At 36.5% G+C, this 15003-nt stretch overlaps 1 protein-coding gene across 10 annotated transcripts in view; it reads left to right on the top strand.

Annotated features, from left to right (window-relative positions):
* DLC1 (DLC1 Rho GTPase activating protein) overlaps positions 1-15003 on the top strand; it is a 369945-nt gene that overhangs the window by 46033 nt on the left and 308909 nt on the right. For all 10 annotated transcript variants that reach the window (XR_012124003.1, XM_073219078.1, XM_073219076.1 and 7 more), the window contains exon 2: positions 10402-11549. Coding sequence is in view for 9 of the 10 variants with exons in the window: in XM_073219078.1 (XP_073075179.1) it covers positions 10527-11549 (1023 nt within the window). In the remaining variant the exon portion in view is untranslated. The remainder of the gene's footprint in view (positions 1-10401; positions 11550-15003) is intronic.

Below are 15003 nucleotides of genomic sequence, written 5' to 3'. Positions count from 1 at the left end.
TCATATATGTCATTTCTGGAAGTGAGAATGTGTATCATGATAAATTTTTTTTTCCATTTTTATGAACCAGATTGAATTTCCTGATGTTATTAACACTTAAATGACACACTATGCAACACTCCCAGCATCACCACACTTCACGTTATTGCAATGAGGAATGAAAGCAGCACAGCCTATAGAACCGCCAGCATGGTTACTACAGGGCCTAGCAAAAGAGAGTGCATGTCCTTTTCTCAAGGACATCTTAATTAAAAAGGACAATCTTTCTGGCTCTATCCAAATCTCACTACTAAAACTAGGCATGATCTAATCTTACTTATCAAGGATTGGGTCTTACAGACTTTAAACACATCTAAATTGAGACATTTTAAATTAAATTTTTTTAATTTTTGTTTTTGTCTTATTTGTTTCTTCTTGGAGAATGAATGAATGCTATTATCTTACAATGAGAATCTCTCTGTAGAAATCAGTACAGTAAAGTTCCAAAGGAGAGATGACATATACCTGGATAAGAGATTTTCATTATGAAAATAGAGAAATATGAAGAATTGGACATGGGAATTTAAAGAGGATGAGGGAAAAGCAAAAACCTCCAAACTTGAAGGAAGTGACATGAATATTGTGCCTTCTTCTCTGACAGGAATGATATGTTCACAATTCAACAGAGAAGCTCCACACTGACTTTGGGGTGGATGTAGAAATTCAGCACTCATGTCCATGGTTCTGTTTGGCATTAAACTGTTAGCTAGTTCACAGAATTTTGAGAAGGAGGTAGGCTTAGATTTAATGAAGTTAAACAGAGTACAGGTGATGTGTGGCCCCTGAGACCTGGTTTAAAAAGAGGTTGTTGATTTAGATTGACTGGATTATATCGTACATAAGTGAATCTGAAAAGATGAAATAGGAACTCTGATGCAAAAATAAAGCTGAAAGGCAATGTGAACTGTGCACATGAACTTGCTCATTAAGTAAAATAGATGGGTAGAAAAACTACAGCAGCTCGTTAAATGTGTAAAGTGCTTGTTTTGTATGACATTGAATTAATGAAGTGTTTTGGCCATAAAATTCCAATGATTCAAAGAGAAAATCATTGCTGTTCATGAAATGAGACAGAAAGGCGTAGGAAGATCAGAGAACAAGTTTAGAACTTCAGTGTTTCTTTTTATTCTCAGCAAATAACAAAATACCTAGCATGTTAGGTGCTGTCAATACACGTTTCTCAATAAATATTTGTGGACCAAATAGGAGGGAGAGAGGCAAGTAAGGGGAGGGAAAGAGAATGGGAGATGGGCAGGGGCCGCCAGAGCCCAAGGCCAGATGTCGACAACACTCTCATCGTTTGACATTGCAGGTTCATTAAGGACCAGAAGGAAGCATGAGCATCCAGAAATAGTTTGATATTCGAAGTGACTTGACACCAGTGAGAGCACAGCACTAGCAGACTTGCCACCACTTAAATAGGCTGGTGTGCTGGAAAGCTCAGAAAGCTGGCTCTGATTCGCCTCTGCCATTTGATGCTCGGTGATTTGAAGCATGCCCCATCACTCCTTGGAGCCTTTATTGGCAAAGTCTGGAAGATGCTGAAAATATTTATATCATCAGGTCATTTTGCGCATCACATGAGATTGTGTATGTGCAAATTGATTTGCATACAGTATAACAAACGCATCTTTGTTTAAAAAGGCACAGATTAATTAGTCTAGAAAGAAAGAATCCTGGTTTTTCACATTTTGGTCAAATCATTCATCTGTATTGAAGTAACACCAGCATACAAGGAATAGTTCTAGCTCGTACTCCGCCATAGATTCTGGTGCTAACATCCACCAGAAACTGAAAGACACATTGTTACCGTCATCATCTAATCATCATGGCACTTCGCATCTAGAACTCTTGCCATATGCCGTGGATTAAGTCATTCTACCTATATTACTGGCTCATTATTTATTTAGTTTAATATTATTATTTTCCCCTCAACAGTTTCTCATTGTATCCATGGTAGAAGTGAAAAAACTGAGGGACACAATACTTACAGAGTTTTCATAAAAGTGGAGAAAATACAAATAAAACAAAATAATAGAGAAAAAAACAAAACAAAGAATGGAGATAACACTTGCCCACTAATAGGTGTCTGACATTGAGCTAGTTACTGAGTCCTGCCAAAATTCCACCCTATAAAAACTAGGGCAGCAATAGTACCTCATTCATAAGAGTGTTTGTGAGTACTATTAGGAAAGGAGATGGTGTAAGTAAAACACCAAATATAGCACCTGACCCACAGTAAATGCTTAATAAATGGAGGTCTTTTACTTTTACTGTTTCCTGGTACATGTTCATCAAAAGTTTCTAAGGCACCTACTTTACCTGAATATATAGCAGAACACTTGCTAATAAAAACAACCTCGAATGTACATAGGTAGATGACAAAATAAGGTGAGAATCACAGATACGAAATACAGAAGTAGCTAAGTTCCCAATGATTCATGTTTCTGCTTTCAGGAAAAGTTGTTCTTATTGAATGCCAGAAAGCTCATTCCTGTTGTCACCTAGCCATCTGAGCACCTGTGCTGATGTAGCTTTTATTTACATTTAGTGATTACTGTGTCTACCGTTAGAGTGTTCTTAGAAATGATAGCCAAGCTAAAAATAGAAAGTAGCCACTTAAAGCAAAGACACCTCTCACCACACTGATGATAAAGCATTATAATCTGTGTCCCTTGCTGAATAGAAATATCTTTTTATAATAAGACAAAACTACATTTCAATCATAGTCCATGCCACCAAAAAAAAAAGACTGCCAAACTCCTGATATCAAATTTAACTCTAAGCTCTTTCCTGTTGCATGAGAAATTCCAAGGGAAACAAATTCAGAGCAAAAGCAATACCTCTTTTTGGTTTTAAAGGATTCTGCAGAAAAGAGATCAAGGGAAAAAAGCAAATGATTATTTATTAATGAATGTATTTGCAGAAATATCTAAGATACAATGTAATTCTCAATAGGATGGAGCACTATTATTGGGAAAACTGTGTACTTTTAAAAAATAAAACAAGAAACCCAAAGGAAATGACCGCATGCAGGTTGCAATGTTGCCCCCCAAGACTATGTTAACTCTGAGATCTTTGGAAACCAGAAAGGTCTTAGGGATATCAGGCAAATATGAAATGTTCCAAGATTTCCTCAAATTAAATATGGGTTACTTAAGAAAACATTAAGAGAATCTTCAAACTTGGCTGACCTAAGCCTTAAAGCAGTGGTTAAGTCAAATACTGCCAGGTTCTGGGCCCCTCCTGTAAGAAAATGAGAAACTACTGAAGCTCCATTAAATAGCAGGAAGTTGAAGGTAAAAACAGGGCACCATAGAAATAATAACTTGCAATTTTAGAACACCCTGCTCTTTTCCGATGAGCTGGCTTCTAGGGGATTGACAGTTAATTTTCAAATTTGCCTGATTCCTGGAATACCTTTGACTGTGAAAGCTAAGAAATCGAAAAGTTTTCCAAGCTCAGTAAAACTGAGATATACATAAAAATAGGTAAATATTAAGAGAGTATTTTTAACTGGGCACCTACTTCTTCACTTTTCTGCTAAAGACCAAAAATGTTGGAAGCTTGGATGTATCTCTTGGAAAAAGTGATATGCTACGTATTCCACTGACATAGTTCATTATAGACAGTTTGTTCTGTAATTTATAAAATGTTTGATGATTTCCAGACAGCCTAAAGACATAGAAGCTATTTCATATATAATATTTTAAGCTTCATTAGCAATTTATCAATACAGAATTTTAGCATGAGTTTTTTTCTATAGCCAATTATACATAATGAGTAAATTCCACCATTTGACTAAGTATGTACAAGTAGATGGATAATGATTTTGTCATGAGTTAAGACACAGATTGCTGCTCAAGAAAGGAAATCTGAATAAAATCATATGGAGATAAGTTCTTACATGATGTTATTCAACGTTTCTTTCTCCCACAGCCTAATTCTAGCCCTGTCTAATTTAGATTAGATAGCAGGAGTATTTTAAAGAAAAATCACTAACGGTTTTCTAATAAAAGTTGGCTACCCTGACTAGACTCAAAGAAATGCTTTTTTAAAATGTGTTATCTTGTTTTGCTATTCGTTTATGCATTTACAGAAAAGCATTAAGAAAAAAATCCTCTCTGTCCTAGGCTTTCCTGCTTCTCCTAAGCATCTTGCACATGCGACATCAGGTTGGCAAAATGAAGCACATTCCTCCTCATATTATCGTTGAATTGGGAGTGTGGGAAGATCCCAATCATGCACAGTTTAGTTTGCTAGATAATTTGCTCTTCAATAATTCCATTAAGAAAATGAGTTTCATTTTGGCTTCCAGAAATGCTTACTGTAATGAACACTTACTTCAACATCAGTGAACACACATTTGAAGAGTTGTATTAAGCTCTGATCATGTTTGTTGCTATGTTGTCAGTTCTGTTCCTATTGAGAAACTCAGTGTTTTGCAGGACACCAACGTAACTCCCTAAGAGTAGGCTAAGGTGCCTTAAGATTCACATCCCTTAAAGATGTTCAGATTCCCCGTCTCTCCATCTCACTGACTTTATCCTTATCATATTAGCAACAAAGTGGACCAATGCAGCAATGTTCTTTTCTTGGTTCAGATGCCTTCTCTCTTCTTGCAGGAGTGTACTTGAGAGAGTGTAACCTACTTGTAATTAAAAGGGGTTATTTCCTTTCTATCTTGTCTTCTTCCCACAGTGCCTGAGAACATGCTGTATGGTAGATATTGCACATACACATGCTTTACAGCAGTAATAGGAGGAAAAAAGGACCTAAAAATTTAGCTTGGGATTGGTAATTAAGAAGACTTTAAGGGAAACTGGAAGTAACTCTGGCCATCTAAGAAAAAAAGGAAAATGACAAAAAAGTCACAGTACTAGTATGTCTTTATTTCCCCTTCTATTAAATATTCAGGATCTGTGTGAAGGTGCCAATCATGTGTGTGTGTTTGTATTTATGATTATATATGAGTATGTATATGCCTACTGTTTATGTCACCTGTATTGATACCAGCATTTGAGGGGTTGAATCAGAAAAGTTGCCATCTTTCCAAGTACTGTGAGTGAAATGTCCAAGAGAAGTTGGGAAATAATGCAATGGAAAATTCCTCTTTTCCTATGTATCTACTCAGTTAAGGTTATTTACATATTATTTTCTGTATCTTAGACTTCTATTTGATAGCATTTTAGAAGAGCTGTACCTAAGAGGATTCCCAAGAACATCTGTCCTAGATTCCAGGAGTTCCCAGAGGGTTTAGGGAGGAAAGGAAGCCCTAAAGGAAATCCATGGAAAACTATATGGACATTGTTAGCCCAAAAGAAATACTCAAACTAGCACCTTTGTTTGGCTAAAGGTGTGAGGCAGATACATGTGTGATTGTGAGGCGATGGAGTGGGGAAGGGATAGCAGGAATAGCTTGATCCCAGGGGTGTATTGTAAGAACTACACGCCTATTTATGTATCAACTCAATCTTAAAATGACTGCTCTGGAACATGTTACAACTTAGATTGCAATTCAATGTGCTTTCTGAGATTCAGAAGTTTTCCATTACACGGTATCATAATACTTAAAATTGTTTGTATTGTTTTTAGCTATCTCTCCTGATATTTACCTCCATATTTCTAAACAACATGATTATACTATTTTTCCTCATTTTGGACATTATTAGTTAACTTTCTACTCTAGAAAAATGAGGGATTAGCACTCTGAACTATTCTCCCAACTATCCCTAACCCCATCCCACACAAAATCCCATGCTCCAAAAATAATTGTTTCATAAATTTTTATTAAGTTGGTACTATTTACATTTTAATGGCCACATAAACAATTTCAAACTAAGCCAGGTAGTGACTATGGTTATATTTCCTTTCTTTTAAAATTTTTTGTTTTTCCTGGAGTTAATAATTGATTTCCCTAGTCTTCTATATAATTATTACTAATCTTTCCACATATATTATCTGACTTCAGTATGAAATTCCTCTCAGTGTGATCACATATATCATATAATCCATTATTTCCGTGTTTTTTCCTCAGAGACTTCCCTTATAGAGAACTTTGGGATTATGGGGTGTGATTGCCAGCTAGACCTACTATTGAATTCCATCCTGGAAATTCCATGCCCTGATTGCTGGGTTGAATTCCTGGCTTCCTTCTCGTGTCATTCCCACTTTGTTCTTTCGTTTGGTGGAACCGTCCCTCCAGTAGCTTCTTGAGAAGAGGGGAAAATTTTTAAGGCAAAAATAATTTTAAGGTAGAAATAATTTCCCATCGGAATTTTGAAGGTAAATTTCCGGTCTTATTTCCAACGTTGCTGTCAAGAAATCTAATACCGTAATACAGATTCCCAGTGCCTAATATGTAATCTCTTCTTTCTCTTCCTGACAACATTCGTGGTAATTTGCTCACCTCTGCAGTTCTGAAGTTTCATGCTGCCCCTTGGTAAGCTCTGTTGTCATCCCCTGTGTCACTGGATACTCCGTGGGTTCCCTTCAATCTGAAGACTTGGGTCATTACTTCTGGGAAATTTTCTGAAACATTTTTCTGAGAAATCTCTTCCCTCAGTTCTATCTAAAATGCTCCTGAAAAACATGGTTCCCCTCCAAGGTGCCAAATAAGTTTTCAGGTTGTCAGTAATTCTCTGGAGTTTATTATTGCCTCTGTTGCCCTTCCCAAAGTAGGTGATTCCACAATAGTAAGAATCTGAATCAGAGGAGGAAACTCTTCCTCCACCTCCATCTGGCCAGGATGTTGTGAGGGCAGGAACTTTCATCACAAAGGGCCTCATTCAGGAGTTTCCCCCTCTGGAAGCCCTGTGGCCATTTCACCACCCCCAACACCACTCAGCAGGAAGGAGGGAGGGAAGGCAGTGGGGGGGGGCAGGGAAAGGAAAGAGGGGAGGGGAGGGGAGGGGAGGGGAAGGGAAAAGGGAAGGAGGGAGAGAGGAAAAATCGATGACCCCTTGCACTGTATTAAACTTTTCATGGTATTTATGGCATGAGACTTATTATCTTTGTTTATATGAGTCTCTTCCATAAAACGAAGTTCCTTTTGAAAAGGTAGAATATATTACGTAGGCTTGAATTCCCAGTGTTTGTAGCAGAGTGGCTGTGGCCCACTTGTTGAACGAATGGTCAGTGTCAGGCCATACTGCTGTCGCTTCTGTAGCGCTGCCCCCCGGATTCCAGCCACAAGTCCTCCATCTGCACCGGGTTTTCCCAGGCTCTAGAATCAGCCGTAGTCCTTTCATCAGGCTCTTCTTCCCTAAGGCCAGAATATAAGGGGCACATTTATTTCAGAAGCAAACGCACAGGAAAGCATGACCATTTGATATCAAATATAGATTAACGATTCTCAAACTGTCCCCAATTGTCATTTTTCATAGCATTCAATTTTGATTAATTAAAAAAAACATACATTGTATGTAGAAGATGATTATATTAAGGAGGAGTAAGTGTTAAAGGATCAACTCAAGCAAATAATTTGAAATCACTGTGTCTAATCATCCTACGCACTAATATCGCAAAAACAAATTAGGATGTTTCACAGATGTTTTCCAGAATCGCTACGTAATTAGAGGTACATAGAGTCTTTTGTAATATTAATACAGTGGTGTTGAGCACATGCCTTGAAGAAGTGAAATATCCCCATGGAAATTCACTTAATAAAATCGACACCCTGGAATGACCTACACTTTTCCAGATCCCTCATCCAAATCCTCAGCAGCTGAGCTCATTGGGAATGAAACTTTAGAAAAAGGATTACCAAAAAAGTGTAATAGAAATATGCAAACTAAGTAGTCAGTAGTTCAAAATATGATTTTAAGTAGGTGGCCTGGTCAGTAGGCTCAGAAGGAAAGTCAGGTCTTACAACAGTCTTAAAGGATGGATTCTACTAGATTCAGATGATCTAGAAAAATAAGGCCAGTATCTTCAGATCTGATTGACAATAATCCAGTGCTCCTTTTTGAAAATACTCCATTCAACCTACAGATCACAAAGGCAGATTTTAACTGTGAATCTTAAAATCAGAATTTAAATAGGAAGTGTGAATAAGAAAGCTTTAGAGATAATATTCTTTTAAATCTATCAGACTGTGGGGTATGGAATAGCGCTCAAAATGTAGTGATAATCTTCATAATGATATTAGCAAATGTTATGTCTTAAAAAAAAAGACATTGTATGTTCACAGGAATGATTTGGGAACGTCCCAAGAACCTAGATTAGTTACTAGTTAGGACAGGAGGAGTTAATGTTGCGTTGAATCTACCTAATTTACAATCTCTTTTTGCAGCTAAATTGTCTCAGAACTTGTTGAACTGTCTACCTTTTACATTATAAAAATACTCCTCTATTTGTCAAAGATGAGTAAAATAAGTTACTCAATGTTACGGTAACTATTACAGTCTTAAAGTGAAAAATTTTATGTACTCTGTTTCCCAAGGGGAGTAAAATTCTATTCTCCTTAGTCAAAGAAATGAAACCAGAATTCAATCTCAACTTAAATGTAAATGTGGTTTAGGAATGACACAGAAATACCACTTGGCACTTCTCAAGTTAGGCTGTTCTTTCTACACTGGATAAAAATAAAGAAAAGAAAGCATCTAAAACAGAACCACCCTATTACAAACCAAGTTTCCCCATGAAAGCAGAAATTTTCTGGCCTGTGTCTATGCGTTTTTTCCACTTTCCGCAGCCTCCCACACTATAATGACTTATGCATGGAATTCAGGAACTTTATATTTTCTTTTGAGTGCAGAATGAGTGCCAATATGGAAAATGTGAACGCTGACCATTTTCAAAGATGGTCACAGACCTTTGAGGGGACCAAATAGCATCCAGAAAGATAATTGGTCAGGTTGGGGTACCAAATTCTAGTACATTCCTTAACTTCACTGGTTTACAGGATGGGAATATTTATCTTTCTGGCATATGCTTAGTCAGAATAACTTGAAATTTTTGGTCGAGAGTCAGAATGCTTTTCAATAGACTGAAGTGACCCAAAGCCAGCACAGCAGTTAATCTTGTTTATGGCTGAAACCAATGAGCCGATCCATGTTCTGTGCTGACAGTTCTTATGTGGAGGAAAAACCAGAAGTATCTGCTCATTGAATAGGATTTTTCTTTTATAGTCCAATAATTTGGTTTCATTATGAGACAACATTTGGATTAGTCATTTTTATAAGGTTGAGTTTACATTGATATAATTCATTTCCTTTCACCTAAGGGTTTGAATAAGCCAAGGCACAAAAGATGGACAACTGGAATGTGTTTATATTCAGACCTTATCTTATGCCTGGTTTTCTTATTTACTTAAATTTTTATGGCCAAATTCTAAAAGAAGTACACAAATGACACCCCTTAGAAGGCAGAGACTAAAGTTTCTGAAGAACTGTCCCAGTCGTCTAACCATGCTCGTTTCTTCTTTTTGGTTCATCCGAATTCCTGCCTGAGTTTACATTTTATGCATACTAAATATATGTGCAGGGAAGGTAGACTCTCATTCCACATAGACAAGAAAATTTGTTGGCTATCTAAGCCTGGGCCCTAGAACCAGGGTCTCATTTGAATCCTGGCTTACTTCCTTGATGTCTAACTTTGGACAAGATATTTAATTTTTCTGAGGTTTAACAATCCTGGCTTGCCATCTAGTAGTAATCACAGAATGCACGTAAATGCATTTATCCTCAAGCATTGTAAAGGGTGCTGTGTTATACTCTCCTTTCCATGAATTATGTGGTAATATGGGCCAAACTAGATTATTTTCCATGTTTCTTAGTCACTCCCTGGAGTAAATGCATCCCAGTAGTTTGGGATCTGTAGAATCTCTTTCACACACTCATACATTACACGTGCTGTCATTATAGCCCACGTTTTGCATGAACAGGTCCCTGGTGGCCTTTGTTGCATTGCAAACCAAACAGCAAGTAGATCTCTATGACAACTTAGGTTCACAAAAGAAAATCAGGAAAACGTGTAAGCTAGAGTACCAAGTTTCTTCCTGTGAATTTTATTAAATACTGCAATCCAAATATTTTCTTAATGGTATTTTAAATGTTCACTATTTCTATCTTTGTTCATTAATGATAAATCACTTCAGCTTCATTTAAAAGCATTATCAGTGATTTCTGGCCAGAACTATTCAATGTGAAATTTTCATCTAACATTACATTACTTCTTAAAGAAGTAACACTATTAATGCTATGGTGCAGAAGCTTTACAAAATCTCTGTCTTAATCTTTCATAGCACAGATTAAATGCTCTCTTTTTCCAAGGTATATTTTGTCTTTAGAACTGGATATATCCTGATATGTTTAGAACTGACTATTTCCTGAACTATGTGTTTTAAAATTTTTTTAATAGGTGGTGAAATGACAAAACTCACTCTCTTCTTCAATCAGTGAATCTGAAGTGATCTTTCATCCAGTTTCATCTCCTTTAGTCTCATATGGAACGTATCTCCCTGTCTGTTGTTAAACTATGATGACATGTCTGTAGCTATCAGGAAGAGAAGCTGGGAAGAACATGTGACCCAATGGATGGGACAGCCTTTTAATTCTGATGGTTATAACACATCATGTCATCATGGACTAGTAGCTGACAGCTTGCAGGCAAGTATGGAAAAAGATGCAACTGTAAATGTGGGCCGCAAAGAAAAGTGTGTTTCGCTACCTGACTGCTGTCATGGGTCAGAGCTGAGAGATTTTCCTGGGAGGCCAATGGGTCACACTTCAAAGGAAGTGGATGGAAACGACAGCTACGAAAGTGAAGATCAGTTTCTTTCTCTGGAGGCCAGCACAGAAACACTAGTGCCTGTTTCTGATGAGGATACCAATTCTGATCTATATGTTACAGATGACAAACAGATTTTAACTACCCAAGAGCATAAAACATCAGATCAGCAGAGCATCAAGGGAGCAGGCTCCTTAGTAAAGACGCTGCCCATCATGGAAGGTAACCAAGATTCCTGTAACTCCTGGGAAATGACTGGTGAAGCCAATTTAGTGCTGGTAGAAGAAAGGGGGGAGAGAAAAGTTGTTGACATTATAAGTAAAAGCCTGGAGTTTTGTAATGATATAAGCTTAAGTGAAATAAAAGATGCCTCCAAAATAAGTGCATGCAATTCTCTGAATGTGAAAGATACTGTGTCTGAGAAGCAACTGCTTAATTCTGCTGTAATTGCTCAGCAACGAAGGAAACCTGACTTCCCTAAAGATGAACATGAAAGAGACACCTGCAGTGTAGTACAAGATGAGTTCTTGGCTAGTCCTTGTACAGACACAGGAGTGCCATTATTAAAAGCAGATCCTGGAAACTGCCTTCTGCTGCCTTCTTCCTGCTCTAGTGGAATGTCAGCTGAAAATGGCCTGGAGAAGAGTGGTTTCTCAGAACATCAAAACAAAAGTTTTCCAAAGGTCAACTCAGGAGATGGCATGCAGTGTTTACACTTAAAAGAGACTCTGGCCACCCAGGAACCCACAGACAACCAAGTCAGGCTTCGCAAAAGAAAGGTAAGGCACATGCACAAATTATCTGTTTGGAATTTTGCAATTTTGTAAACACCCTTGTTTCCATGATTTATTATTGTGCCAGGATTAAAGAGGTATGTAGATGTTTCTTTTGCCTTGTAGTGCAGTAGTATAACTAAAGAGTATCTTCTTGGGGAGACCATAAAAGTATGTAAACATTAAAATATGATAGCACATTCATTTTACTAATATTTTAAGTGGTTTAGGAACATTGTATTTTGGAATTGTCTTGAAGACAGAGTTGGTTTCGCTTTCTTTTGTGGGAATTTACTAACAACCAGATAGCTAGCTCATAGTTGGTATTTTTTATTTAATATCATTTATTTGAGCTTGTTTTTTTTCCCTTTAAAAAGTATATTTCATCATAATAGCAGTGGTATAAATCACCTATTAAAAATGACCCCTCTACATATATATAGAGGCAGTAGTCCTTCCTCCCACAACATACGCTGATGCAGGTATATTTACTGTCAATATCAACTTTCCCTTAACCCTTGACCAAAAGTGGACCAATAACTGAAGTTATTTTTTCATGCTGAGGTCTCTTGGACTAATCCTATAGATGCCATGTTCCTCTAAGAAGGTTCCAAGTGAGAGAAGCAAAGATTGGAGTGGAGCTACATGTAGCATGGTTTATCTAGTGAACTTTTGACCAAAATTTGCCTGATCTTTAGGATTTCCCCCACAATCTTCCAGCAGTAGAGTGCTCTAGAATCCCAATGCACAAAGATGTACAATTTCTTCCATAAATCCAAAATGGCCATAGGTATTGAAAAAAACCTGCAGACTGGATACTTTTGTGTAACATCCTTGCTCCTCTCTTAAGATAATAATAATCCATAGTTGCAGTTTTCCTTCTAACACAGTGTTCTTAGTTCTGTTCAACTCAGGCAATCTATCATGAGAAAAAAACTTCTCCAGCTCTCTTTGTAGTAAAGAAATTGTGTTTCCATAAACTGTGGTTTTGCTAATGAACTAGACCAATAATGTGTCCTAAGTTCATTTAAGTGAAATCAAAGACTTTATAACAAAGATCAATGTGCTCCAACCATGTGCCAACAGAGCATTCTGTGCTTCTGGCAAACTCTTCCTCCCTTATATAAACTGTACTAAAATGTTAGTGCTCCATAAACTTGTTATGATTGGAATGCTCAGGTCACTTTTTCAGAAATTTCCGTATATCCTATCAAATCTATTGGAGAGAATGCAATAAAGACATAAGACAGTATTAACTGACCTATGACATAGTTCCCTTAAAATAAGGCAAACCCTGTCCAACTGTCAACAGAAACATTAAACATTCCAGAAACATATGCTCACCACTTGGACATTTATATCAATACCAAGAATGCTGGAAAGAATTTGCTCTTGGACATGCCACTATAGCATGGTTGCATTATGAGAGCTGTAATTATCTCATTTACAAGTTCTAACTTATATTCTATTTGAAGCATTCCATCATTCTAAAGTGTTATGGCATTGTTTGGGGGAATATTTGCTTTGACTCTACAACTCACTTGGCATGCTTTGTAATAAACAGATTAAATGCAAAATTTTTGGTTTGGAATTTACTCTAGAATATGGTTATGGGAGAAACCTCTAGAATCAAAACATGTAGGAATTTTTGTTCTGTTTGATATTAATTGAGCATTAAATACCTTTGAGTTTGGCAATTAACCATTTTACAGGACTTCACCAAAAGAAATTATTAAAAAATTCATAAAAATATGTCAGAGATGCTCATCATTGTATTAGATATTACTGACAAAAAAACCCCTAAATGTCCATCAAAAAAAGAATGTTTAATTATTGTTTATAGTTTGGAATGTTATGCAGCCATTAAAAAGATGGAGTGAGATCATTGTGCCCTAACTGAATGTGCATCTCAATGATAGAGATAGAGATAGACAAGGGTGTAAACCTCTCTATATGATTAAAAAGAATATGTAAAATTCTGGCTAACAAGGCACAAAATTCTTAACAGCAATTACTTTGGGATAATGGAATTAAAACGGTGAAGGTAGGGGATTTTTCACTTTTGACCCTATTTAATTTTTATAAAAGGTGATAGAATTATGGGATTATGGGTGAAATGTATACAATGAACAGAAGTACAAAAACAAAATAACATTACATACATAAAGCATTTGAAGCATTTTGGGCATGGCACAAGATAACCCTTTATTTGTGAAGTTATTAGGATTATGATATGAAATGGAGACAAATATTTTTAAAAATTTTCAAAATATCAAGCAAGGGTTCCAATCAACTACTCAGTCCTTAATGCCAGTGCACTTAGCTTTAAAATAGATAAGCCCTTTAGAGAGACACACAGGCCGTATTTTCATGTCTAAGGCATTAGGTGTCAGATTCTGAAAGCAGTTTGTTTAATGGTCTGTATCTTTAAAACTATCAGCCATGTGACAGAATTAAGATTAGTGCTTGGAAAGGTGAGATAGAATATAAGATTATAAAATTTTAGTTAGAGAACTTTAATCATTTCATTACCTGATGGTGGTGTGAGTGAACCAAATGCATCCTTGAATTTATGAGCATTATTTTTTTTTAGGGGGGTCAGGATATAATTAAGATTCTAAGACTTGAAATAGAAAGAAAAAGAGCTCTTAAGAGTGATTCTCAGGTGTACTGAAATAGTACTCTAGGGATATCATTGTACTTTAGATTTAAATTATCATTCCTTGAAACTTATAAATCTTAGAAAGCATTCATTATTTTATATGATGTAGTTTTTTTCTTCTTTTCTGATATTTCTGGCCATCAAAAATGGCCACACATGTATTTATTAGGAGTCACAATAGAAGAGGACTGCATTTGTAGTATTTGTAAATATTAGCCTTTTAAGCTAATACTTCCCCTAAATGTGATGAAATATGTCATTAGATTGAAGCCACTGAAGTCAAAGGAAAACCAAGTAGATGATGAGCAGACATTCGGATGAGTCAGAAGATCATGTGGCATATGACCTGCACTTATAGGGCCTGGGTGGGTCTTTGGGGGAAGACAACTGGTTAAGAGCAATTCTCAGAGACAAATTCCAAAAAAATCTGGGAGAGGGAGAGAATCTAAGAAGTGGTCTCTTTAAACCAAATGAGATGTGAAGACGGAAAATATGTAGAAAAAACTTGAGGTTAGACATTTTTAAAGCACTAGTGTATCTGTTCTTGATGGTGGTTTACTAATGAAAGAGAGTCCAAAATTCAGTCTTCCCTAAAGATGACCTCAATAGTTACCAAATTTTTACATAACTATAATAGTTATATAAATGTGTGGACGTATTTTTCTTTGCTCACATAAGACATAATCCATACTGCAAAGCAAAATAAATGCCAAAAGATAACACAGAATGATCTGAACTTTGAGAAGACACCTAATTCCACACTGAAACAAAAACCTCACATTCCAGCAACAAACTAAG

Source organism: Manis javanica, chromosome 12 (assembly GCF_040802235.1).
Source record: "Manis javanica isolate MJ-LG chromosome 12, MJ_LKY, whole genome shotgun sequence".
Classification (NCBI taxonomy): domain Eukaryota; kingdom Metazoa; phylum Chordata; class Mammalia; order Pholidota; family Manidae; genus Manis; species Manis javanica.
This window is presented reverse-complemented; position numbering and strand designations above follow the sequence as displayed.